Source organism: Manis javanica, chromosome 6, assembly GCF_040802235.1.
Source record: "Manis javanica isolate MJ-LG chromosome 6, MJ_LKY, whole genome shotgun sequence".
NCBI classification, from domain to species: Eukaryota; Metazoa; Chordata; class Mammalia; order Pholidota; family Manidae; genus Manis; species Manis javanica.
The window spans coordinates 36,426,459-36,454,434 of NC_133161.1; the positions used below are offsets into that span (position 1 = coordinate 36,426,459).

General features: G+C 37.7%; 1 protein-coding gene across 3 annotated transcripts in view; it reads left to right on the top strand.

Annotated features, from left to right (window-relative positions):
- Positions 1 to 27,976, top strand: part of DOCK4 (dedicator of cytokinesis 4) — a 401,868-nt gene that overhangs the window by 345,401 nt on the left and 28,491 nt on the right. For 2 of the 3 annotated variants that reach the window (XM_037027398.2, XM_037027395.2), the window contains exons 31-39: positions 1,909 to 2,057; positions 3,760 to 3,845; positions 8,304 to 8,330; positions 8,474 to 8,569; positions 9,406 to 9,466; positions 13,514 to 13,607; positions 19,848 to 19,996; positions 21,820 to 21,906; positions 23,766 to 23,870. In XM_037027398.2, coding sequence (XP_036883293.1) covers positions 1,909 to 2,057; positions 3,760 to 3,845; positions 8,304 to 8,330; positions 8,474 to 8,569; positions 9,406 to 9,466; positions 13,514 to 13,607; positions 19,848 to 19,996; positions 21,820 to 21,906; positions 23,766 to 23,870 — 854 coding nt within the window. The remainder of the gene's footprint in view (positions 1 to 1,908; positions 2,058 to 3,759; positions 3,846 to 8,303; positions 8,331 to 8,473; positions 8,570 to 9,405; positions 9,467 to 13,513; positions 13,608 to 19,847; positions 19,997 to 21,819; positions 21,907 to 23,765; positions 23,871 to 27,976) is intronic. The other variant, XM_037027396.2, reaches the window with a different exon arrangement.

Sequence of the window (27,976 nt, forward strand, 5' to 3'; positions counted from 1 at the left end):
CATTTTCTCTTCCTTTTAAAAACCTCTTTAAAGTCAATATACACGTAAACCATATATTTGCACCCTAGATTTGTATATATGTCTATGTCTGTGCTTTGTGGCTACCATAATGCCTTCTAGTACAAAAAATAAAACAGAGAAATTAATGTGAAGGCATGTAACTCTGAAACTGACCAGTAATGGAACAGTATGATTCTGTGTGTATTTGACCCTAACTACAAAAGATCACAGGTAGAAAAGAAAAATGCGGATAAAATTATCCTCTTTCTTGAAGGCATCTATCTTCTGCTCAGCTTCCCAACTTGTTTTGTGAGTATGCAGTAGTCTTTTTTTTTAATTAAGGTATCATTGGTACACCATCTTACAAGGGTTTCACATGAGCAACATTGTGGTTTCCACATTCACCTTTATTATCAAGTCCCTCCCCCCAACCCCTTTTGATAGTCATTACTTGTCTTCTCCATGCAGTACTACTGCCTTCCCTCTGACCTACCTATGTTGTGATTGCTAATTATAGTGCCCCTTAATCCCCTCCTCCCTCCCTCCACACCCATCATCCCCAACCCCTTTCCCTTTGGTAACCACTAGTCCATTCTTGGGTTCTGTGAGTCTGCTGCTGTTTAGCTCCTTCAGTTTTTGCTTTGTTCTTATACTCCACAGATGAGTGAAATCATTTGGTACTTGTCTTTCTCTGCCTGGCTTATTTCACTGAGCATAATACTCTCTAGCTCCATCCATGTTGTTGCAAATGGTAGGATTTGTTTTCTTCTTATGGCTGAATAATATTCCATTATGTATATGTGCCACAGCTTCTTTATCCATTCATCTACTGATGGACACTTAGGTTGCTTCTGTGTCTTGGCTATTGTAGAGTATGCAGTTCTCTCATTATAAAAATAGAGACAGATTTAACAGTTAATCAGTATAATAGACTGAACTCAACACTCATCTGCTAGATGAAGTCATCTATTTTTGCCCCACCCTACCCTCTCCTTTCCTATGAATTATCAAGACCATACCTTCGAGCACTTGATAATACATCATTTTGTTATTGTTCTTTTTAAGTTAGTTTAAAATTTTATTTTTTTAATTTTTAAAAAATATTTTATTGTAATAAAAAGGGAGAATCCAACTATCCTTGTGGGACATCTGTCTGTTTCTCATGCAGGACACTCAAGTTAATGGAGAAGAAAGAACAGGGGGCAGTGATGCATCATTTTGAGTTCACTGTTGTTACAATGTAGTCTTTTCAGAAAATTGTTATATTCCTTTTTTGGACCACCATTTAGATTTTTATTTCGAATGTGTGTTTACTTTATGGAAAAATAAATAAATAAAAATGGCATAATACTGATAAGAAACTGCCTTTTTTCACATGTAAAAAAATCACCTGTTAATCTTACCACCCACAGACATAGCCCCTGTGGTTAACAATAGGGGATATAATCTTTTAAACTATCCCACACATCTTTTTTAAATGAAAAACATACCCATACCTACTATATTGTGCCTTGCTTTTTCATTTTTTAGTTCATTATGTTGAAAAACTTCACTTATATTGTCCTTCCTCAGACTCATTTCTAATGACTGCATAAAAATTGTAATTAAAAATTGTAATGTATGAATGTGTAGTACTGTATATAACCAATTTCTGGTGATTTGTATAACTTTTAATTATATCTTATGACTTTTTTATTAACTGAAAGGTTTTTTAATTAAAAATGATGGAGAACTATTAGCACATGGAAATTTACTGTTTCTATATCTGTTTAGGGAAATATATTCTTGTTTAGAAAGACAACTATAATTAGATATGCTTGTGGCAGTAATTTTCAATTTATAATACTAACTTTCTGAAATCTTATTAAAATGAAATGTACTGAAACTCAAATATTTCATTCAATTTAGGAGAGCACAAGCTTCACTTCATCCCTGCCCTGATCGGCCCCTTCCTAGAAGTGACCTTGATACCCCAGCCAGATCTCCGGAATGTCATGATTCCTATTTTCCATGATATGATGGACTGGGAGCAGAGGCGGAGTGGCAATTTTAAACAGGTAAGCACGTGTGCTCCTCAGAGCAGTTGGAACGTGTTTCAGTTCTCCTCAAGCCTCTCAGCTTCCAGATTCAACTCTGAGTTGGGAAACGAGCACCGAAACAGCCATCAAGGGACCTAGATTCCAGCCTGGCCTGCACAGGCCCAGCCATATGGCCCTGGGCATCAATGGTCCTATGTTCTGCCGAGCCTCTGGGGAAGCCCTGAAAACCTGTTTGATTCCCTTTCAGCTAAAATCTTCTGTGATTTCCCAGGTCTGTGTCTATGTACTGGCAGAGACTTAATTTGCTCCCAGTTGGACACAACATAGAAGAATCAGAAGATTAATGATTTTTTTAAATAATCGACCTCTCAGTGGTCTACATATTTGGTGAATGGCTTAGTTTTGAGCATTTGATGCACAGTATGTTTTATTGCTCTTTTTTGCTTGAAGCATTGAAAATTAATTTATAAAGGGAAAGCAGTGGAAATTCTTGCAAGGGAAATTCCGAGAAGATGAGACTATCACTTCTCTTTGACATAGGTACTAATAGCTCTGCTCCAGTTTTGAAAAGACAGATGTTCTTATTATAAAACCAGATCTCATATGAAATCAGCTGCTTTTGCCATGCCAAGTCACTCAGGGTGGAGCTAGCTGGCCTACTGTCTGTTCACACAGCCATTGCCCTAGCATGAGTGCAACTCACCTGTGTGGATTTGGCCCTTCTTCATGCTTTTCCAGATGAAGCCTTTCTGAAATATTAGAAATGATTGTCAACTGAATGAGCAAGCTGAATATACACACAGAGCCCTCTCATTGCCAAAAGCACGGCATTTCACTTGTATCGATGTCTGCACTTCTTTTCAAGAAAACTAATAGGTACATGAAAGGCTGTTTTAAAATTGTATGGGATAGAGGGGATGCACTTTCCCTCCCCTTTGTCTTTATCCCCTTACTGAAATTTGATTCAAAGAATAATAGAGTTTAGTCCTTTGACGAAGTCCAATATCCCTCCAATCCCTCATTGTTTAATAAATGACTGTGCAGAGGTGTTTCATTTTGTCACTTACACTGTCTGAGATAGATGGAGGGATATTTCTACCTTCCTAATATTCAAGTCCCAAAGGATTTACCTTATTGAAGATACAAATGACTTGGCTACAGTTTTCAGGAAGCATGGCTTCTCTGTCTCACCTGCTTCTTTGCTGCCTTAGGATATTTCTACGATCTGCCATCTGCACATGGAGAGGGCAGGTTCTCCACTTCAGCCAAGATTAGGGCAACTTCAAACTGTTTTAAGAAAGAAAATAGATATAAAACACATCAAAGATTTAAATTAATATTTGTTGATATGTTACTTTGCTGATGTTCATATATATATAGTGCTTTTTAAAATAAATAAATAGGACTTGACAGTTTTTATAGCTTCTAAAAATCCCATGATAAGCTGGGCTGCAAGCACATTTGTGTTTATCAACAACTAGATGGATGCCTTTGGCAGCAGCAAGTGCTCCCTCGCTGGGAGTTAGAAGTCATGTTGTTCTGCCTAAATTAGCCCCCTGGAATTCCAAGGGGGTATCTGCTATTAACCACAGCTTATAGTAAAGTCGCTTTCACAAAATTTACTCCGGCTTTTACCCTTGCAGATATATGTATTTCACTTTGCCTAGAAATCCTACTTCGAGGGGGAGGAAAGAGAGAGTAATATTTGGGTGTGTTTCAGGTGGAAGCCAAGCTAATTGACAAACTGGACAGTCTGATGTCAGAAGGCAAAGGTGATGAAACATACCGTGAGCTCTTCAACAGTATGTGAGTAACGTTTACCTCAGGCTGGTTCTATTCAGAGGCTGTGGTGTCAGTGCCAAGCGGCTGAGAGCTACAAAGACAGCTTGGGTCTCACAGGAGTGCTTTGTCTTTGTGGAATGTGCAATAAAGGGTAATTGCCTAACTCGAGCAAACGGATCTTATTATGTTCATGATTAGACATGTATCCTTATTTTAATCTCTGATTAGGTCAGGTCCTATGTGTTACATAACAAATCTCACTCTTCATGCCTAATAATTTTAAAACCAGAGCTGCAAGATAATGATTTTAAGTAGGGCTGAGTGTGGGAGAGGGGAAAAAAAAAAACATTATGATTGTCTATTTGTACGCAGTACTTTCCCAAGTAAGACACCCTGCGCTGATTGGCTGTTGGGAAAATAAACCTGGTTTGCATCTGTTTTTCAACACTTGATTTAATTCATAAATACTCATGGCTCACTCAGGATTATTAGTTGCTTCATAAATGTTTCTTATTAGAGTATCATGGAAGCTAATCACTTTTAAATTCTGTGATTTGGGTTTGCATGGAGGAGAGAGAAATAATGGAGTGTTGTGAAGGGACTTTGAGATGGTCCTGCCAGTGGAATGTGATCACACTCACAGGGTGAATTGCTTGTACCTAGTGTTCACCCACTGAGACAATATGTGAGAAAGATTTATTACTTTAGGATTTTAATTCCAACACTTGTTTTCTCTATAGTATTTTATGGATTTTAGTCATTTTCTAACCTAGTATATTTATAAAGTGTTTCTTTTTGAAGAAAGAACCAGCTCACTGTGCTTGGAAAATGTTTTGCAGTTCTTTCAGAAGTGCAAAAATCATTCAGCAATACATTTTTCTACTACACAGTATACTTTTACTTGTATTTATGCCCGTGTATCACCTAAAACTAAATACGAATGCTTTAGAACTGATAGCCAAATACAAGATTCTGTAATTTATTTATGATCATCGATTTAGAAAAGTTAACATAGAAATATATAGGTTTGAAATGTATTATTAGTGACTGATAGATTTTAGCTTGCCTCATTCAAAATCATTCTTGAAGCTTTTAAGAAAATTATGTTGAAAGGAAAAGCTGAGAAGGGGTTTACATATCTCTCATAGTGGTGGTGGGTGATAAAACACATTCTTTGTACTGAATCCTGAACAACACCATTTTCTTCTGATGCTGTAATTAAACTGGAACTTTCAGTAATTATTCACCAAGCCCTCATTCATTTTGGTGTACAAAGCATCTGTCTTTCATGATAGCTGGAGTTTAACAAGAATTCTGATTAAAACCTCATCCAATATAACAAATTGCTTTTGAAAACTGGTCTCATTTCAGTTACTAGTCCTTGGTTTGACAAAGAACTAAAATAAGAAAGCACTCAGTGAAATGACTCTCTTGAGATTTGTGATTATTTATAATAAATTCACAAGATTAATAAATACATAGTTCTCTAGTGCCTCTTCTCTACTTTAATAAAGGCTTGAAACATGCAATTCGGATTGCTTGTATATAAATATGACTTTGAAATAGAAGATGTACTTCGACATTAGATTCAAGTCAGTAATTAATATATTAAACCTCTATAATTAGCACAATTTTAAGGTCCCTGATTCAATGGAGATTATTTTCTTTTCTTGATTTTTCGATTACTAGAAATGTTACTATAAATATTTTCCTTTCATGCTTTTATGATCAGCATATTGGGAATAAATAAAATCTAAGGTGATAATTAAATATCATTACTACTGGGGCTCAGGAAAGAAAGTGAAAATCTGTATTTCAGGAAACAATAATATGCTTTTTTGGCAATAGAAATCACAATGAATTATTATAATCACCATGAGTCACTGCACACATTATGAATTAGGAACACATGCTGTTATGGTACAGATTCTCACTTGTTCTCTGTAATTCACGTCTAAAAATTAAAACTTGTTCAGAAGCTGGAAGTAGCTCACTACTTCCTGAAAATGTGCTGCTCGCCCAAATAGGCTCCTGAGAGTCAGACTTCAAATTTGTGTGGTGCTTTCCTTCCTAAGAAGTCACCTCATCATTCTCTAACCCCTAACATTATCTTCATTTATCCATACTACATCTTCATCTACATCTTTCCGAAATAAGTTGGAGTCCGAATTTATTGTTTTTGATAATGCTGAAGATCCAGAGTGGAGTATCAGAACTCAGTTCTGCTTCCCCAGGTTCTGCTTGATCCCTTCATTCAACTTCATTTATTGAGCATTTCTCTGTGCCAGATCCTCTCCGAAGGCTGAGGTGTCGCAGCGACTGTGCTATAGGAGCACACAGAGGGGGTACCTACAGCCTTGGGGGTCCTAAAGGGGTTTTCCAGAAGAGGGAACATCCATCTCAGTTCTTTCCCTAGTCTTTTACTCTGCTTTTTCACATATGTTGCTCTAAATAATTCAGTAAGACTTCAGAGCATTTCAAAGATCTTTATTTAGTGATCATATATTTGATTATAGTTTGGAGGAAGAGCATTAGCCAGGCAATGCATACTTTAGGTATCAAACTCTAGTCTTCAGTTTAATAAGAGCATGCACAGATACAGGTATTTTACATAAAAGTGATGGCCTCAACCCAATTCTGTTGTGGTATAGAGAGGGGTAGATTGAGGACTAAATCCTACCCATCCCCCATATTCTTTCATAGAGTGAGTATGATGAATAATATTATTGTACAGGACCGTGGTTTATCCTGCTGCCCACAGGTATGGAGGCCCATTGCCTATCAATTAGCAATAAGAAATAACCTTTCACCGCTGTTAGATGAATCCCTGTATCCTCAACATGGGTATGTGGGCATGAATATAGACCTAATAAAAACACCTAGTCTAACCCAAGTTATCTAGAAGACACTTCTCTTCTTGCTGAGAGGCTTCTCTCCTCAGTTTGTATCAGGTAAACTGGGAGGTCAGGCTTCCAGCAGAAGGAACAAGCCTAGTTGAGAAAGCAGATGAATTGACTTCTAGACTTGGTCCTAGCATTTGAGTCTTGTGTTAGTCAAGGAAACAGGCTCTGCAGAGCTTTGCCTCTTCTTACAAGTGCATTATGTAGCTCTGATTTCTTACTGCATTAGGAGGCTGTGCAAACTAGTAAAACTCACTCTGTAAAAGAAGTCTCCATGTATTTTTAGAATTATTACTTAACTTGAGCTCTTTGTTTTTCAGCCTCTGAAGTGTATGAGGTGTGGGCTGTCACTTGGGGCGATTTCTCCAACATCCTGCGTTGCTTTGGCAGGCAGATTTTCATTTGGGTACTTGGTTCAACACCAATTTAGCACTTAAGCTTGAAATGGGTGCTGTTGAGAGCTTTTTGAAAGAAAACACATTTTAAACAAACTAGGGGACCTCTCTCTGGGAGATTAGTCAGGGCGAGCCCCGTCCCTTCGTACTCTACTTCTTAATCCAGGAAACAGTTCAGAAGACAGAAAAACAAATGATCAAGGGTGCTAGGCGACAGATGAAGGGACAGGAGTGATAGAATGGCATTAGCAAGAACTGGCGGCTTTGGAGAGGAAAATGAGAAAAGAATGATGCCACAGACCCCAAAAAACAAAACTTTGGCAAAACAGCTCTTTTCTTTAATGTTTATTTTTGCACTAGGCACACATATAATAGGCTTAGATTGTTCTTCTAAGAAATGTTTTCTTTCTATGTTATACCTGAAACCAAGATGACAGTGAAGCAAGATTTTAGGCAGAAAAGATGATCATTAAATTCAGAGGGGGTAGAGAATTACTTCATAGTGTCATGCTTCCGTTCTTACTTTTATCTTTTGGGGAAAGTTCAATCATAGAGGCTTTGCCAAGTATATGAGTGGTTTGTCAAGAGGCAGTGTGAAGTGAACCAGATCCTAATTATTATGATTGTTGTTTTATGTTTACATAGTGCCTCTGGTCGAAGGTGCTTAAGATTAGGGAAAATGTAGGAGGAGAGATGTTCAGTACTTGTCATCAATCTTCTATAACAACCACCTAGAAAATCCTCTGTGATTAAGGACAAAATGAATGAAACTGTTGATTGAGTGCACAGATAGTACAATATGTATTGAGTGGGCAAATGTTAAGTGAAAGGAAAAAACGCAAAACGTCATACCGTCTGTAAAAGGATTTTCCTGTAGCAGTTGCATTGCAGTAAAATTGCTTGGATGAAGATGCATTCCACTGAGAGGTAGGAAAACATTTTTATGTGAATAATGCAAGATCTTACTTGAAAGTAAACTTAGAGGTACTTTCTGTTTTTGCTTTTTGCAGTGTTATTTGGTGTGGTAAGGCTCAAGCCTCTATTAGTGTAAGAGAGGAGCTAGAAAGAAATGTCTGAGCTGTGAGGTGCTTACATAGTTTGGAAATATGATTATATGCATGTGTTCATGTTTTATGACTTGGATAATCTGAAAAATCAATTTGCTTTGTCAATGCTTCCTGGATTAGAATTCCACTATTTGGTCCCTATCCTAGGTAAGACATTGTTTGCAAATCGTGCTGCTTGTGAGATGTTACAGTGGTTGCTAAGGCATTTAAGGTACAGATGAAAGTAAAATGGTTGTCATGGTGACTGATAAAAATAAATGTTGAAATGCCCTGGGTTCTTTCTTTTCCAGTCTCCTAAAGAAAATTGAGCGGGAAACATGGAGGGAAAGTGGTGTTTCATTAATTGCCACTGTAACTCGTCTAATGGAGAGGTTGTTAGATTACAGGTAAGCTGAGTCCCTATGTTTCCCAAATATGCTATGCTCGAGTTAGAAAATCAGAGCTAGAATACCATCAACATTCCACTAGAGTTAATCACTCAAAGAATTGGCAATCAGACCCTGGGACCTTGTGCAGTAAGATGATGGACTTCTAATTAACTGGTTTGGAGTTTTTATCTGTTTTTTTTTTCCCCTCCTTTTCTCCTGTTTTGTTTTAGTTGACAATTCTTTCAAAGTCTTAGTGAATTGAAAGAATTCTCAGAGTCCCAATATTAAAGGAATCTTTTTTTGGGTGTTAGACTCACCAATTCTAACAAGTAGATCTATTGATTTTAGGGGGAAGACAAGGTTACAGAGAATTGTGCTACAATGCTGCTTCTTACAAAAGGGAGGGGGAGTGAAATGCATGTAATCACCTTTCATAGAGATAAGTTTTGATTTTTAGATTATCTAAACTGTTAAAGCATTTTGTCCCACTTAAATGCATGGTGTTTCTGTTTTGAGAACAAAACACTCATTCTCATTGACGGCCAGGCTTACCAGCTACTTCTCACCCGACTGGAGGAGGCATAGTATAACATGCCCTCATGCCTCCTTCCCTGGATGTAGAAGTGAAATTCTCAGCAGAAACTAGTGCTCAGGAACGTCTGACGCTCCAGCATTGCTGGGAGATCATGCAGCCTGGAAGCACTGTCTTTAGTCTCCAGAGCCTCTGTCTGAATAGCAACTTGCAAATTGTCTCTGGTCTCAGACCTTTTTTTTCCCATTAAAGAACAAACTGTGTTTGCCCCTAGGAAGGAAGGAAGTTCTAAGTTCTGACTCTTGCTTTTTTTTTTTTTTAGGGACTGCATGAAAATGGGAGAGGTAGATGGCAAAAAGATTGGCTGCACCGTTAGCCTTCTGGTTAGGAAACTATTCCTCTTTTCCTCCTTATAGCCCAATGTTCATTTTCCCAGAAATACTGTGTTTTGTTTGTTTTTAATCCACAATGTGCTGTTACCTGGATGTTTCTTAGAAAAGTTTAAAAGTGTTTTTAGAAGAGGCATGGTGAGCTTCAGGTTGAATTAGTTTCAGGAAGTTCTCAGGTCCAAGCACTGCAGAGTGCACCCCCCTGTGTTCCCCAGGGCTCCAATGGCTGGCCTCATAAGATGGGGGTGATGCTGCCCTTTGTCCTGTTGCCTGGCGCTCCTATCCTGCCAGGTTTGGTTGTTATCCTAGGAAAAGCATGATTTCCCCAGACAGAGGTCTCTATTTCTGTGTGGACAGTTTCTTGCTGTCCTTCTTATATTCATTCTACATTTTAATAAATATTAGTGATCTCTTCCTTTGTGAACAAATGTCAGTTTTCTGTTTAACACACTAATTTTTTACTCCCTAGGTTCTTTGCAAATTAAATTCATAATACCACTATTGTTAAAGTTTGAATTGTAACTAGGATGACCACCATATAATTTATCACCCAAACAGGACATTTTTAGGAATAGAAAATAATATTATGTAAGGGTATCAAGCTAAACTAGAATTTTCCTGGCTAAACTAAATTCATAGTAAAATGTCTCATAACTAACTATTTAACAGACTGGTAGTCTCACCTCAGAGCAAAAGAATGACCATACATCTAGACATTTGTGTTCTCTATTTTAATATAGGGTATGTTGATACTTTTCCCTTAATCAGATTTGAAATATAGGAATATATGATTTCTTCCAGTTCTAAATTGTTGAATACCATGGTTTCATTTTCTAATGTCCGGATTAGGTGGAAGCTTCCACTGTGAGGCATTCTCGGTCTTACTCTGACCGTTCGGCTCCCTCACATGCCTGGTTGTACTCTACTTCACCTTGGGACTGCATCCCTCACTCTGATTCTGCCTTGTCTTGGCTAATCGGAGTCAACTTTTGCTTTGTTTTTTGTGCATTCCCCCTACAGACCTCTTCAAAACAGAGGACTTAAGCTTTCTTACAGCTTCCTTTTATGTGTTTCCCCAGTTAGTTTTCTCACTGTGCTGTTCTTCCTCCATCACTATATTCTTTGCCACACCCACCACTTCCTCCTCATTTGAATTTAATCGTTGCATCTCCACCTCCAACATCAGTTGCTAAAAATAGTGGGATCTGAGCATCTTCTATCAGGCCCCATCTTGTTAATGCACTTTTTACCATAATTTTTTATCAGACCCAACAGTAATTTCCAAGCCATCAGGCCAGACTCACTGGGTCAGCCCAGTTACTTCCCCTCAGCGCTTATTTCTAACCCTGAGCAAAGTCATTGTCACTTTTCAGTCTCCCCAGTTTTTTGCCTGTTGTTACAACCTTTCACTATGTTCAAGATTCTCAGCCTGAGCTGCTCCTCTGTAACCCCCTGTATGTCAGGGTTTGGGGAGAAAAGCTGTATGTGCTCTAAGCTTTTCATCTTCTCAGTTGGCCTCTTTAATCCTGGCTTTACCCCAGCTCCAGCCACAAAGCCTCATAAATAATTTCAGAGGAAAACCTTTACATTTTTCCAAACAAATTTTCTTCCAGTGTCTCTATCTGCTTTCACAGTGCATTCTGTTTGAATGTAAACAAATAAATGTAGACCCTAGGTTCATTTTCTCAATTGGTATAACAGACGAGCTCATTTTCTTGGATGAGGAATTACTACTGTGCCCTAAATGTGTTTACTCTAGTCTCTCAGTAGGAATGAACCAGACTTGGTCAAATCAGTGGCCCCATCAGCATACACTTGAGACAAAGAATTTATCCTGCTGGCTTTGCACTGATCAAAAATAGTCCTTATAGAAAATGTTAACATTGTAAAAGCAGTTCTGATTTCAAACTAGCGCAAGAATACTTATTATTAAGGAACCAAATATATAACTTTGAAGCTAATCTTTTTAGCTTCTACTCCATGTGGAAAGTTCTTGATGTTTTCTAGCAGCAATAAGGTTTTTTCTTCAACCACTCACTTCCTTCTTAGAGACTTTTCTCAACTCTTTGGAAAGATAAATTCCATCTCATCTTCAGGGCAGCTCTGGCTTCCTTTATAAGATCAGAGTTAAACTGCAGTGTAGAATTAAAAATGCGTAATCTTTGACATGACTAATACAAGGAAATGTAATTACTGTTTTGTTCTTTGTGTCACAAGTTTTGCCAGACATATGTAAAAGATTCTCATCTGCTGACTGGAGAAATCTTTTGCTTTTTTTAAGGAGAACTATTCTTTACAGAATGATCACTTATTTTGTTCTCAAAGAAAGCTCCTTGTTACCAAAAAGCTATTAGAGCAAATCATCCTTTAATGATGTAAAAACCTGCTGTGGGGTTGTTAGACTTGTGTTTATGGTACAACAATTCTTGCTAATTAATATGATTTTGGTTATAATAAGAGAGATGTGAATAGCATTATTTACTTAGCCTTTTAAAGAATGCCAAGATCTACAGGAGAGAAGAGGAGAAGGGGGAGGATAATGGTATAAACTGGGGGAAAAAATTATTATGATGTATTCAACTAAATGTCAGTGTTTTCAAGGTTGTAAGAGTCCTCATGTTGAGTAATGGACACCTGTAGGTGGCGGAAAGAAAGTACCTTTGACCAAAGGTCTCGGGCTTCAAGCCCAAGTACAATTTAAACAGTGACATCGACCAGTTTGGTCCTAAATTAATGGACCTCTCTAGCTAATCAGTTTCAAACATTTTTAGAATTCCTGGCCTTTACCTCTTAGAAAAATCTTACACTCCTTCAGATCAACAGATTTATCTCCCCATCACTATTCATTTTCCCTTCGTCCGCATACTAAGTAGCATCAGTCAGAACAACAGCAACAATGATGATTATAGTTCAGGTGGCTTCAGTAGGGTTTTCATAATGTACAATGCATCTGCCTCCCTCAGAGTCTCACGGTGTCATGCTTTTGCTGGAATCCAGCCTCATATACATTTGCTCCTTCGTTTATTAAGTTCAATGAGGACTAATGTACTTACAAACATGGTGAAGGAGTAGATGTGAATGCTTATAAAGTGTACCTTTAATGTGTCCAGGCAAGTCAAAGTTGAGTTTTTGATAACTAATGTTAAAACATTTTAGAGATGTTTAGTAAGATACAGATACTTTTTTTTAAAAAGTAAAATATTTTCAGTTAGTATGCCCCTATAATAACAATGTGAAATAAAACCTCTTGTTATCAATGCCTTTATGTTCTGAGCATAAACTGGAAATATTTAAACTCCAACACAAGCAACTCAGAATAACATCTTACAATAGAGACCATTTTCATTTACCCTCTTTTACATGATTCTTGAGGGGGGAAAAATGCTTTAACATTGTTGTTTACCCATCCTTATCTATATATCTCATGTGTATGCATATACACACACATGCACACACACACATATATATCTTTACCTATATATCTTAGGTATATATACACACACACACACATGCACACACACACCTATATCTATACATATATATATATTATATATGCATATATATAGTATGTATACAAGTTATATATTACTTGTATATCTTACCATTTATCTTTTTTCCTTTAGAGCAAAATATGTTTGAAATTTGAAATAAACTGTCCTTCAAACATCAATGATAAAATGTAATAAACAGGTTGCTCTATTACATATTTTTAATATTTTTTAGTTGAATACGCTGATTGTGCATTGACAGTAAAACAAGCAAAAAATAATTCAGAGTAACTAAAGAAACGTGAATCAGTGGTAGTAACACCTCCCAAGAGTTACTGCTTATCCAGTAATTGCTAGGTGATATTTAACACAGACAGTGTTGAGTGGAAAGTATATCACTGGGCCTCCTTACTTAATTTTGTAAAAGACATCTGTATGGAAAAATGCATCCATTCCCTTTGTTCAAGAAGTAAAACTGCAGCAGAGTAAAAGGCAGTTACTTGCAGACCTGAGCTTGCAGAACTGTCTGTACTTACTGTAATCTCTTTTACAGAACTTCTATAAGACTGAACTGAATAAGGAGGAGATGTACATTCGCTACATCCACAAACTCTATGATCTGCATCTCAAAGCACAGAACTTCACAGGTAAGTCTATCTTTTGCCACAGGTTGGGGAAATGGGCTGGACTTCAATTTATTAAACATGGTCACTCCTTTGCTTTTTATAATTACAGCTGAGAACTCAAGCATTTCTACTTTAAAATTGAAATTTGTTTTAAATTGGATTTATGTTTCCAAGTGCTCAGTTTTAATTTATGTATTTTCTTTTTGAGTATATATCTTGGCATTTTTTTACAGGTTGCTTGTGGGTTACAAACTATATACCTAACTCTTCACAGTCTATTCAGAGTTAGTATTTTACCACTTCAGGTTATATACAGGAACTTTACAGCCACATAGGTCCTGTTATCCTCCCCCATTTATATTACAGTTGTCATACTGAGACCTCATCAGATCGTGTCATCATTTTTGCTTTTAATAGTCATACCTATTTTCAAAAGTTTGAAGGATAAAAATATTATATTTATTCAGATATTTACTATTTCTGTTGTTCTTTCTTCATTCATGAAGTTCTAAATTTTCCCCTGATATCATTTTCATTCAACCTAAACAACTTGTCTTAGCTATTTCTTTTAAAGCATATCTAGTGGTGAAGAATTCTCTTACTTTCCTTAATCTGAGAATGTCTTTGTTTTACCTTCATCTCTGAAGGACAATGTTTGTTGGATATGGAATTCTTGGTGGACAGTTCTTTTGTTTCAGTACATACTTTATAAATATTGTTTTACTGTCTTCTGTACTCCTTGGTTTCTGATGAGAGATCTGGAGTCATGTAAATTCTGCATGTATGTGCATTTTTTTTCTGGTTGCTTTGAAGACTTTATCTTTGGTTTTCATCAGTTTGATTATGATGTACATGGACATGGTTTTCTTTAAGTTTGTCCTGTTTGGGTTCACTGAGCTTCTTCAATCTATAAACTTATCTTCTTCACCAAATTCATCAAGTTTTCAGGCATTATTTGCTCAAATATATTTTCTGCACCAATCCTTATTTTCTCTGTTGGGACCTCAATGGCATGAATGTTGGTTAGGCTCTTTGATTCTGTTCCATAAGTTTCTAGGGCTCTGTTCTTTTTTTTTTTTTTTTCCCTCTCAATTTTTCTTCTATAGTTCAGATTAGATAATTTCTGTTGATCTGTTTTCAAATCCATTGACTTTCCTCTGTCATTTCCATTCAACTATCAAGCCCTTCCAGTAGGATTTTTAGTTTTGTATGTACTTCATAGTACTTGTCTGTAACTCCAACATCTGAATCATCTTGGGGTTGACCTATGTTAATTGCCTTTTCCCTTTGAGACTTATTTAGTTTTCCCTTACTTGGTTCTTTAAATGACAAGTAATTTTGGATTGTATCCTGGACATTTTGAGTATTATTGGACTCTGGGCTGTTAAAATCTTTGGAGAATGTTGACTTTCTTTTTATTTTAGCAGATAATCAGTCCAGTTAGTTTCAAACCTCAAGTCCTGAGCTGAAGGTTGTGATTCTAATGTCAGGTTAGTTTTCAAAGCCTTTGTAGTACTCTTCTGGTCTTGCCTGCCTGTGTGTTGCCCAGGGAGAGTCTGAGACCTAGACAGTGATCCCTACCATAGTTCATTTATCAGAATCTTTGTGATGTTGATTCTAGTCCATTCTGTGCATATGCAGCTTGGGAATGAACCAGGACATCATATACAGAATTTAAGAATCTCTTTCTCCATTTCCCTCCCCTCTATGATCTTCTCACTCTTTCTCTCTCAGAGGCTCCTTTTCCTAGCACTCTTGCTGGATCAGAACCAAAGTTTTCAGAACCAAAGCTTGATCCTCATGCAGTGATGCGCTCCCTACACTGGTCTTCCCGGGGGCCTAGCCATGAGCATCAAAAGCCTATGGACGCTGCTCCTGCCACTGTGACTGCCCCTATGCAAGTTTGCAACTGGTTCCTCGGATTCAGAGTGGGCCAGAAGAGCCAAAAGTGCTCCATCCCAGTCCCATCCCAAGTCAAAAGGTTGTCTTCCCAATCCTCTGACTAGAGAAGGTTTTCTTAGAGATTTTTTCTCTTTCCATTTGTAGTTTCAGGACAGGGAAGGCTAAGCCACGAGATGTGGGAGACAAAAAATAACATGGAACTCACCACTATAGGGTCATTCTTTGAATATTGATTTTCCTACTCTGTCCACTTTCTCTTATTTACTTTTCAGAATCATCCAGTAGTTGCTTTATACATTCTGTCTAGGGTTTTTAGTTGCAGTCAGTGGGTAAGCTCGAGAGAATGTGCTTGCTACATCTAAACCAGAATGAGAACTCTTTACTAGATTGAGGCGCAGATCTTAGTCTTTTGCTGCACTAGTCTTCCAAGGAACTCCTGTATCGTGGCCCCTCCCTCAGCTTGAAGACAGTAAAGGAATCCTTTCCGAAATGGTTCTCATGTTCCCAGAACTTAAATATGCCTCTAGCTATGATTTCACTGTATTGATTAATAGCATCCCTGTTTCCTCAGTCTGGAGACCTTGATATTATCGTTGCTCTCTCTCTTGTTAAGCTACCTCAAAAAATCATTCATCATGCTATATTGATTTCACTTCCTTAAAATCTTTTAAGTCATTTCCTTTTCATTGTTCCCACTCTCACTGCCTCAGGCCTGTATCATCTCTTTCCTGGACTGCTTCTTCAGTATCTCCAGAGTCATTCTCTAGTGTAGGGGTCAGGAAACTACAACCTGCAGACCAGCCACCTGATTTTGTAAAGAAAGTTTTATTAGAACTCAGCTACACCCACTTATTTACGTATTGTCTCCGGTTGCTTTTGTGCTCCAGTGGCGAAACTGAGTAGTTGCAATAAAGACCATATGGCCTGCAAGCCTGAATTATTTACCATCCAGGCCTTTAAGAAAATTTTGCCAACCCCTTCTTAGAGATATAACTGTTGTCAATTCATGTCTTCTGCAAAATAAAGTTCAAGCTCTTTATTCAAGTCCATCATAATTAAACCAATGCCTGTCTATTTAACCTCATCTTATCATTTGTACTGCATTTTTCATTTTCATCCCTCAGGGGCAGTTCCTTTATCATCTTTTCCATGAAGTCTTCACCATCCTGGAGTTCTCTTCCTTTTCTTCCCCTCCTTAACTCCATGCCCTACCCGTTGCCCATGGGATGAGTTGGTAATGCCAACATTTTTCCCATTGCATTTTTTTTCAGATTTCCATTAAAACACTTATCACATTGCTTTTATTAGTAGTAATATGAGATATGTATGTGTGTGTGTGTGTGTGTGTGTGTGTGTGTGTGTGTGTGTGTGTGTGTACATAATAGGTTGGTAGATAGGTAGGTAGATCTATTAGTCAATAGACATATCATCAGTTAAAAGGTGAATTCCTTGAGGACAGAGATGATGTTTTCTTCTTTTTAGTCTTCTCAGTTCTTAAAATCGTGCCTAGCAACGTGAGATTTAAGTAAATGCATCACTAATAAATTTACTCAGTTAACATCTAGAGAACAGATTCTTTCTCCTTTAATATTGGTAGTTCCTGGATCTCTAGAATCTCTTCACACAGATTGGCTGATAGTTTTAATTAAATAGACTAAGATTTTATCTGAGCTGACTATGTTGTCTGAGAGTCTAAATGGTCACTTTTAAGTAGTTAGTAGTCAAATTTTTAGAGAAGTGGTGAAGCTGGTTTTTGTATCTGTGAGAACAACCTAGTAGGGTTCTTTCATTTAAAAGCCCATAAAAAAAGAAGTTAGAAAGGACACTGAGGACAAGAGCCTCCAAATATGGAGCGGGTGCATTGTGGTTCTCTGAAACAAAGGCCAACTCTGTCTATTATATTTTGGAAATGGGTAAATATTTTTTTCTTTAATTTGTTTACTCAACTTAGAGTATTTATGTTCCCCCAAAGTCATAAGAAATAAGTCCTTTTCCCAAACAACATTTTATTGATCTCTCTCTGTCCTCATTGTGTGTGTCCCTGGAGAAAGTGAAACTGATGGAAAAACTTTTCCATCTCCATAGATAGAGCCATTCTGTTTAAATGGCTTAACCCTTTCCCGCCTTGCGTAACAATGTTCTCTGTTCTTTATTCATCTCCACTCGTCTCTATGTTCTTTTTGCATATTGGTATCCTCACTGTACACTTTTCAAAATGATGTAACAAGATGGCCCATATTTAATTATATGGTGATGTCCTTTTTTCAAAATTATAAATACTTTTTAAAAGATTGCCTGTTGGAAATTTTGGATGTCATTCATTCTTCCCTCTTTAATACATAATACTGTCTTCTAAAGATGCAGAAGAATAAATATACAACATGTTGCAATAAGACATCTACAGTTTGCTAATGTGTTCAAAGCAGCCTCTGTAGTCTGCTGTGTTGTTCATGCCTCAGAGGTATATATATATATTATTTTTTAATGAAAAATTTCTACAGCTTCCTTTATACACACGATTGACCCCACACATACATCATCACTTTCCTGAATCAAATGCTGAAGCAAGTGTGATTTTGTTTCACACCTTTCCCATGCCAACCACTGAGCCATTTGGCAGCATCCTCTGATGGCATGCCAGTGTCTACTTGCTTCCCAAACGTTTTAGGGGCCACTTGCCCATATTTGACCTTCCAGGCCACCCCCTGGGCCTTCTAGGGTCTCCAATTCGGAGGGCTAGAGGCTTTTTAGGAAAGACAGTGGTGACTCCTTACCTGTCCTGTGTGGGGGGATGATGGAAAAATGTGAATGGAGAAGTTGGTAGGGACCAGATCATGACCAGCCTTCTCTGTCACTTTAGAAAGCCTATGTTTATTCTGTTAGCTACTGAGAGTCATTAGCTACTTTTAACTGGAAGCAACATGTGCCATTTGCATTGAAGGAAGGTCATTATTGGTAATAGTGTGTGAACTAAATAGAGCAGGATCAGAGACCGCTGGTGGGTTTTGAAAACTCTTGCAACAATCATTGAAGCCAGGAGATTGAGCTCACCAGAGGTAAAGAGATAAAAGGCTAGGGCCTGTACCTCCCAGATATCTGGGTTTAAGAGGTAAGAGAAAACTTTTAGGAAACCAAGCCTTTCTTATTACATCTGTATTTTATATATTGAGGTGGCTACATCATAGTACTAGAACTTAACATATTACTTTAGAGCTTTATATGTAGTTACCCTTACAGCAAATGAAGAAAAAAAATGACCATTTATTGACATTGTGTTAAAAGCTACTATTACATCTTTTAAGACCCAAATAACGATGGTAGTTAAATGGACTAGTAACATAAGGATTTGTTAAAAGTCCATTTTATGCACTTTAGTGAATTGGCTATTACAATGTCAGAGGAAAAAATTGTTCCTGTCCTTCAGCAGTGACAATGAATTCTGGTTTCTATTCTTGATCACTTTGGCAAGTTTTTATTAAATATACTACCTATCTGTCAACTATGCATAAGCCTGCAGGTCACCATTTCCACATGTGTGTACAGAATGTCCCAGCTTTACATATTTCCCCAAGAAATCCCAACCACACCAGACATGGAATGACTTCAGTAGCCATGACTGGAGGTCTGGGGGCCAGCTGGAGTGGGGGTGGGTCATATCACATAGCTGTCTCACTCCATCACACAACACACACATATACACACTTCTTATCCAGCACTTCTGCCCTTTCTAAATCCCCCCATCCCCCACCTTGCTAGATTATTTTTTTTCTTCTCTACTCTCAGCTCCTCTCTGGCTTCTTTGTCCCTCCTAAATTCTACCCTCTACCCTGACCATCCTCCCAATGTCATTTTCAATTTTTCAAGCCTTTTAGTATCCAGAAGTATTTAGCTATCATTTTTTGTTTCCTAAGTATGCCCTTTAGAAAATGCCCATATTCCCAACTCTCAGTTCCAGTGAACTACTGGCCTTCCCTAGCAAACAAAGGCATGTCTCCCTTTTGAACCAACTACCACAAGCTATCCCTAAACATTTTTAGAATGCTGGCAGCATACAGGCATTGTAGCAAAAATCAAGAAGGGAAGGCAATGGGAGAGAGTGAAATGAATGAATGAGAGAAGGAATGAGTGAATGAATATGGGGAGCCAAAAGATTAAACACAAATCTCTGATAATTCCATCCTCCAGGGAAGTCATCATTCATTAAGCTGCTCTTGCATATATTCTGGACATTTTTCTTCAATATCATGAAATTCAGAGAACACTATTTTCTCAGGCGGGTCTCAGACCAGCCCCATTTGAGGCGAGGTTGTTTGGGGCTCCACCTGGATCACTGCGTTCATCATCCCTCTTGACTTTCAGAGGCCGCCTATACCCTCCTGCTGTACGATGAGCTGCTCGAATGGTCTGACCGGCCCCTCCGGGAGTTCCTCACCTACCCCATGCAAACGGAGTGGCAGCGCAAAGAGCGCCTGCACCTGGCCATCATCCAGAACTTCGACAGAGGCAAAGTGAGCGGCCTGCCCCCCTCTCCCACCCCTGGCTCAGCCGTGCGGTGTCACACTTCCTTCTTGGTAGTTCACTGGTGCTCCCCTCTTCGGGCAGGAGCCCTCAGATTGTGACGAACCTTACAAACATCCAAGAGTTTGTTAGAATGCACGTTGCCAGCCCCTACCTCCAAACATTCTGAGTAAATAGGTCTGGCAGGGGTCAGGGGATTCTGTGGTTTTCCACGAGGACTCCAGGAGATTCTAGCCACACTTTGGAAACACCGATCTAGAGGTTTTTGACACTGGCTATTTTATTCTACAAAAAACCATTCTTGCCCCTCACTCACCTCCCCAAATTGTCATGTATTCCACCCCATTCCACTTTTTTGTAAGGTAAAAGAAATGAAACCGAATTTGTTTAAAGAATATTCTGTCATCCATGATACACCTGGAGATGCCACGGAGTTCTGAGAAACCACACTGACCGATGATGCCGCTCGGCACGTTGCCACCCTCCGCCCCAGCCACCCTCCGCGGTGCTCTGCCCAAAGCCTTGTGAATCTGACCCTGGGTGTTTATCTGATAGGAACACCTGGATGCTCTGGTGATACATGTCTTAGATTTAAAAATACCTTCTAAATAGCCACAGCTAACAGTAGATTAAAATTCAACCAGTGGCCTTCACTTTTTTATAAAATATAGTTGGTACACCTAAAAATTTGATGCAAGTAAATCTGATTGCTTTTTTTATACTCTTCCTTATTATTTATTGAAATACATATCATTCTTATGTTAATAGCAAGGAAAGGCCTTTGTGCCCTCCTTGGGTAGAATTTCCATCTGTTGGGTAAGCTATTTCAGAATCTCTGGCTGCATGTATTGATTGGCCCATTCCCAGGGGTTTGCTCTAGGTCAGGGATGGCAAACTACGGTCATGGGTCAGAGGGTTCACTGTATGTTTCTGTATAGCTCACATTCTAAGAACTGCTTTAAAATTTTTAAATAGTTGAAAGAAATCAAAAGAAGAAGAATATCTGACTTGTGAAAATTATATAAAATCACACTGAAGTGTCCATTGATTAGTTTTACTGAAACACAGCTAAGTTTACTCATGTCTACAGCTACTTTTGTGCTTTAATGGTAGAGTTGGATAGATACGACTAAGACTGTATGGCCCACAAAGACTGAAGTATTTACTGTCTGGCCCTCTGCAGAAAAAGTTTATTGACAATGGGACTACACTGAAAAATTTTTGCAGTTTTACTTAGAGTAACCAGCTGGATTAGACCCTCATAATTTACAAGTACAATTGAGCCAAGCTAAGAATCCAGCATGCCAGCTATGGATAATTGGGCCTTAGAGGTCAGTGGCAATTCCTTACCTCAGCACAGAGGTCCTGTTTATTCATCTTGGCCTTTGTGGAACTGTAATGATTTCAAGATGATGATTCTGAAATAACACCAGAAAACGTTGTTTCTGCACCATATGTTAATGACCATTGTAGTAGATTCTAATTTCCAACTTTCTAAAGATTTTTAATAGTTTACATGTTAATTGCATGCTGTTTTCATGCTTAAAAGTTGCAATGATAGTATCAAAAGTAGGTTATAAAAGGTCAAGAAGTAAGGCTTAATGATCTGAAAGCAAATATGTCCTGTCCTTTGAGTGGAAGTAAGTAAATGTTCTGAGAACTTTAACATTTATTTATTTATTTATTTATTTATTTATTTATTTATTTATTTATTTATTTGATGGGCAGCGTTTTTAGCAACAGTCTTTTTTTTTTATTAAGGTATCATTGATATAACAACCCTTAAACATTTACAACATTCATTTGTCCACAGTGTTGGGAGAATGGCATCATCTTATGCCGGAAGATCGCAGAGCAGTATGAGAGTTATTATGACTACAGAAACCTGAGCAAGATGAGGGTAAGGTAGCTGGATGCCTCCTGATCAGGCTGCAGCATCCTTTTTTGATTAGCTTTCCAAGATGGTTCTATGAAGTTTACTTTGTGATCGTCTTGACATGTCTTGTAGACAGCTTTTTTAAGATTAGTCTTTCTTCTAAAGCATACTCAGCTATTTATACAGAGAAATAGCAATTGATCTTTGTGATGCTTTTGACTAATATACAAAAAGTAAACCCTTAATCTCTTCTAAACATCACATCTGAAATAGACAATCTAATGCAGGATCAATACTTTTAGTTTATTGAGGAAAATCTCCACACTGTTTGAAGAGCTTCCCACTTGTACACAACTCTCTATAACAATATACCATTCTTAATCATATAAACTGCACAGCAAAATAGTAGAAATGGCTAACTGACCCATTTTTAAATATTTTGGGGCAGAATTCTATAGGTGTCATCTCTCTTTAGCTAAAAAAGAAAAAAGAGAAATAAATAAATACATTTTTTTTTGCTAAATCTAAATCAAGGTCTTAGTAACCAAGACTCAAGGAGTTTAATATTCTGTGTGCCTGAACTAAATGTTTAATCCCTTCTTTTCTTTCAGGTTCAAACAAGTCCCTTTTGCCACCTGAGTCATTCCTTATTCCTTAGAGTAATGGACACTTTGTGTCATCTCGTAACACTCATGCTCTTGCAGTATTTCTAAAATAGGATCATCAGCTTTTTTATTATATACATGTATATGTTTTATTAAAAGATTATGATATTGCCTTTTAATTCTGAGATAGCAATTTACAGGATGACATTATAAACTTTTCAGAGCTCATAACACTGCTTACACCACAGGGAACTCAGCCAGCTGGCAGGAGCGAGCCCCATACTGTTGGTCAAGTGTTTCATGTCAGCAGTCCATCGATATTTCTCCTAACATGAAAACCAAAGAGAAAAAACCTTGTGTTAACTTCAGTCCCTCATGCTGGCTCTGACAGGCCCTGTAGTTTTATATAAAAACATTGCTGTGCCTCTCTTGGCGTTCTGTCCCTGTAGCAGAAGCGAGGTTACAGTGTTTATCCGTGAGAGCCCTTGGGTACCATAGTCACTGAGATTTTTATAAACCCAAAGCATTACACCTCGGGCCAACTGCTCTTTTGGGTGCTGTTACTGGGGGTGGGGGGAGGGAGGGAGGTTTTCAAGTACAATATTAGTCTTTCTCTGGAAACCCTGGAGACGATAATACCATGAATAGGAAACCATAAGCTTTACGTGCTTCAGAGTTCCAACATTGTCAGAGACACACTAAAGAGCTTTTGGCCTGGACAGCACTTTACACTGTGGGCCTCTTTTAGTCTGTGTATCAGTTTTATTGCTGTCCAACCTGTGCAAAGTTACACCTACCAAATGTCCTGAATTACATGACCAAGGAGAAGGAAATCCACAGGTGAGATTGTCTGGCAGCAGAATTCTCCAGAAAGGTTTTGCATCTAACAGTTCATGTTAATTTGTATTTAATTGTGGAGAAAGAATTTCCTCAATGGACTTATGTTCATAGGACTCATTTTCTCTGGTGAGAACATGTAATAAATACAGTTGATCCTTTAAAGCAGGGGTCAGCAAACTGCTGCCTGTGGGCCTCACAGAATTGAGTAGTTGTGACAGGCACCATATGGCCTGAAAAGCCTAAAATAGTTCTTCTCTGGCCATTTACAGAATAAATCTGCTGATCCCTGCCATAAAGCATAGAAAGAGAGTTAAGCCTTCTTTCTGCAAACTAAACTAAAATGAAATTCTCCTCTATAGAGAAGAAATAACCTCTTCTATAAGCAGTGAAGCTGAAAGATGAGATGAAATGATTAGATCTTCTCCTGTACTTTCCTAGATGATGGAAGCCTCTTTGTATGACAAAATCATGGACCAGCAACGTCTTGAACCAGAGTTCTTCAGAGTTGGATTCTATGGAAAAAAATTTCCATTTTTCTTAAGAGTAAGTAATATACCATTTAATTTACTTTCATACTTCCAATGTATCTATTCCAATCCAGAAAACTAAGATAATTGTGACATTTTATCCTTTAAAACAGGTAACACATCATGAGATTTCTAACTTTTTAGTGTGCAAACACCTTACTAACCTAGAGTGCCTTGTCTTAAAATAATTTCCCAAGATATGAAGCAGTAATTTGATTTTTCTTCCTAAATTTCTGAGTTTATTATATTTTTTAGAACAGCCTTTGGTAATTATAGTTGTTTCCCTTGTGTGATTGACATTCATTATTTTCTGCATTCTACAATTTCCATGAAGTTAGCGTTGGAGACAAATGGCTGAGGTGCAGACAACATTGTACATATAATAAAAATACCTAGAAATACAGAAACATATAGAAATATAGTAAATACAGAAAACATTGCACATGAAAATTTTATAAATTTCACATCATGCACAGAACCCAAGAATGGACTAACAGTTACCAAAGGGAAAGGGACTGGGGACGATGGGTGGGAAGGGAGGGATAAGGGCGGGGAAAAAAAGAAAGAGGGCATTACTATTAGCATGTATAGTGCGTGGGGGACACGGGGAGGGCTGTACAACACAGAGAAGACAAGTAGTGATTTTACAGCATCTTACTACGCAGATGGATAGTGACTGTGAAGGGGTATGTGGGGGGGACTTGGTGAAGGGGGGAACCTAGTAAACATAATGTTCTTTCTGTAATTGTAGATTAATGATACCAAAATTTAAAAAAAAAAAAATTCACATCATGTGGAAACTACCTCCCGACTAATGTCAAGAACATTGTTTGGCCTAGGTAATGATTTTGTGAAAAGGTAAATGTCACCCAGCAAACAGATCCAATTTATTGCTAGTATAAACTATTTCTTCAAAGGAAATTTCCATTCTAAGGTACCTACTGGATAATAAAATATATGACTCCATTCTTACTGTTCTTCACATTGTGCCAAATAGTATCTTACAGACTTGAATACTTAATACTTCAGTATGTAACATCTTACTTACCCTCACTTATATAAAAATATTGGTTAGGAGAGTAAATGTACCTCCCCAAGCAACTAAGGAGAAGTATCTGGGATAATTTGAAAATTGAGTGAATTCAATACAAACTTTATATTTCAATATACAAATATTTTCGTATTTGCGTTGCCCTAAACCTTTCTGTAATGAGCACATGAGAAAAGATATAGGACAGAGTATTGGAAGGAGAAAGTAGAGGAGAAAAATTTTACTTCATTGTTTGTTTAAGAATCATTGACTTACCTGCCTTTCACAGTGACATTTTTATATGTAGTTATTTATTCATATATTTATGTAAAGTTTTATACATATATATGTATTCCAAAATATCCAGTTGACATGGGCAAAAACTCGTTTTAGTGTTACATGGAACATTCAAATGACAGGTTATCGTCTGTGACTGAAATGGCTGTGCATTTGGGTTCCACACAGACATTAGTGAAATCTTCTTGTTAGGTTAAAAAAGAATCCACATGATGTTGTGTGTGGTAACAAAGCTGACTCTTTATGTGGACCTGCCTAAAGACAGAGGAAAGCCTGATTCCCGATCAAAAACAACGGCAGATTCAGAGCACTTTGTCAATTTGAAAGACTAAGTTTTGAAAGTGGACATGATAGGCCTGGGCTGTCATCGGCAACCCCCTGCAGAATGTATATGGCCTGGATCCAGGTTCTGAGTTGAATGAGGAACATTCTAGAGCTGTGAGCAGCACAGAGCCCAGCGACCCCACAGGAGGGTCCCGAAGTGACTCTACCTCAGCAGACCCCCTTCCTCTCTCTTGGCTCAAAATCATGCAGAGTAAAAGAGAACGTTTTCTTACCCAGGACTAATTGATCCATTACACAGAGTTTAGAGACCATAATATTTTTAGATGGAGTATGAACTGTTTCAATTTATTTTAAAAATCAAAGGAAAAAGTGAACTTTAAGGTTAAAGAAAATGTTATAATATATATTATATTGCATATTATATGCTAGATTTTTACTGACATATGTAACTTTATACCAAATCGGTCCTACAATACCACTTTTAATATTTTTATGGAGGAAGGGGCCCACAAAAGTCACAATGTAGCCCTGATCGAGTTGAGTTCAGCCAGCAAGTATACTGTGAAGTATCCTAGACATCTATCTTGTATATGCAAATAATGTAGATTAAAAGTGTAGCATTTTTAAAAAATCAGAAATAGTTTAGAAGCCATAATTTTAAAGGTAATTCAGCAAATTAGAAAACTGAATTGACTAATAAATTAATTTTGTTAAAAAGTCAATTAAAATAAATAAATCTTCATGTTTTCACTCATTTAAAAACAGCTTTTCCAGGTATAAGCGGCATTTCCTTCAAAGTGAAAGAGATGGGTCACCCTCTGTTGGTTCCTAAAGGGCACTGCACCCTTCAGAATCATGGGACTAGATCTTCATAGAAAATCAGAATCTAGTCTGTTCTTCAGTTTTAAAACAAACAAAACCAACCTTAAAAAGTTCCTTTCATTGTTTGATCAATTTCAAGATAATTTCTAAAGCTCATAAATTAATAAATTTATACAATTGTATTATCTAAGTCATTTTTTAAGCCTCATGGAAAATGGGCTCTTCATAAACAGTGTTTTATGTGCATAGAATGTCTCTGAATTCTTGGGAGAATGACTGTGGTCAAGGATGGGAAAGAGACTTACATTTCATTGTATGCCTTGTGTTATTTGAGATTTTCTTTTTTAACCAGAGGTATGTATTTCCTTTTCTAAAAAAAATACAGTAAACAAGATTTTTTTAGGTATTAACAAATATGACCCAGCATTTCTACTCCTAGGTATATACTCAAGAGAACTGAAAACATACCTCTACACAAAGACCTATATACACAAATGTTCATAGCAGCATTATTCGTAATAGCTGAAAAGTGGGAACAGCCCAATATCCATCAGCTGATGCATGGATAACGGCAATGTGGTGCATCTATACAAGGGACTACTCAGCATGAAGAAAGGGATGGAGTACTCAGAGTCCAGCCCCTGCTGCTGTTTCCTCTGCTTTGTCTGTGGCTGCCTTTCCTCAGCTGCAGCCCTGAGCTCCCTGCCCATGGGTGGTTTCTAATTTCTTTACTTTAGCCCAGAGTTCTTAGAGTATTTTGCACTATCCTGGGAATCCCTTTGAGCTGAGAAACATGGAGGAACTTGAGTCTCAGCTCCCACAGACCATGAACCACTCTTTTTCTCAAAGATCTCAAGACAGGTTACCCCACAACCTTTCTTGGTCTCAGTAGCTCTTAGGAGTTTTTTCTGGACATACCAGCCCATGTTTAGAGCAGATAGAGCTCAGGCCTTGGACTCAAACTTGAGCTTGAATCTAGTATAAATGGACAAAGTATATATTGATCTTTGATTCTCGATTCCCCATTGTACAAGGTGAGGGATGTTGAGCTTCTTCTAAGTTCACTTGGTTTAAGTAAGATGTGTGCAGAGTGCCTAGCTAATGACTGTGCTCAACAATTGTAATTTCATTATCATTAAACTCTCAAGAGTTCCCTCATATCTAGTCTGATCATTAAGGTACGTTTTGGAAACTTGTCCATCTTTCCAACTCTCTAGCCTACCTCAAGGATAAACCTTCACCATTCTTCTCTGAATGAGAGTTATTCCCAAGCCACAAAATATTTATACATATTGTAAAACAAAACAAAAACCAGACAAAAATTTGTCCAACATTTAGCAAGGCCCTAAAAATCCTGAATCTTAGCTGTGGGCAGTTAACAGGATTCCTGGCCGCAGAAAGCTGAACTGAGTTGCTTGTGGCAGGGAAGCCCCCTGTGTCAGCCCTGGTGAGATCAGGGATACACACAGCCTCACTCTTTCTTTCCATAGAAGAATCTAGTAATGAAAGTGTTTTAAGACTGATCTCTGTGGCCTTTATAGAAAAAATACAATAAAATGCCTTTTTAGAAGTTGCTTTTCTCTCCTTCTGAATTTAGAATTTGTTCGCTTAGTTTGATATCCAGTTCATAAAAATAATCTGTACCACATGTGCTCATTAAGAGGGAACACGATTGCTTTGTTCTGTAC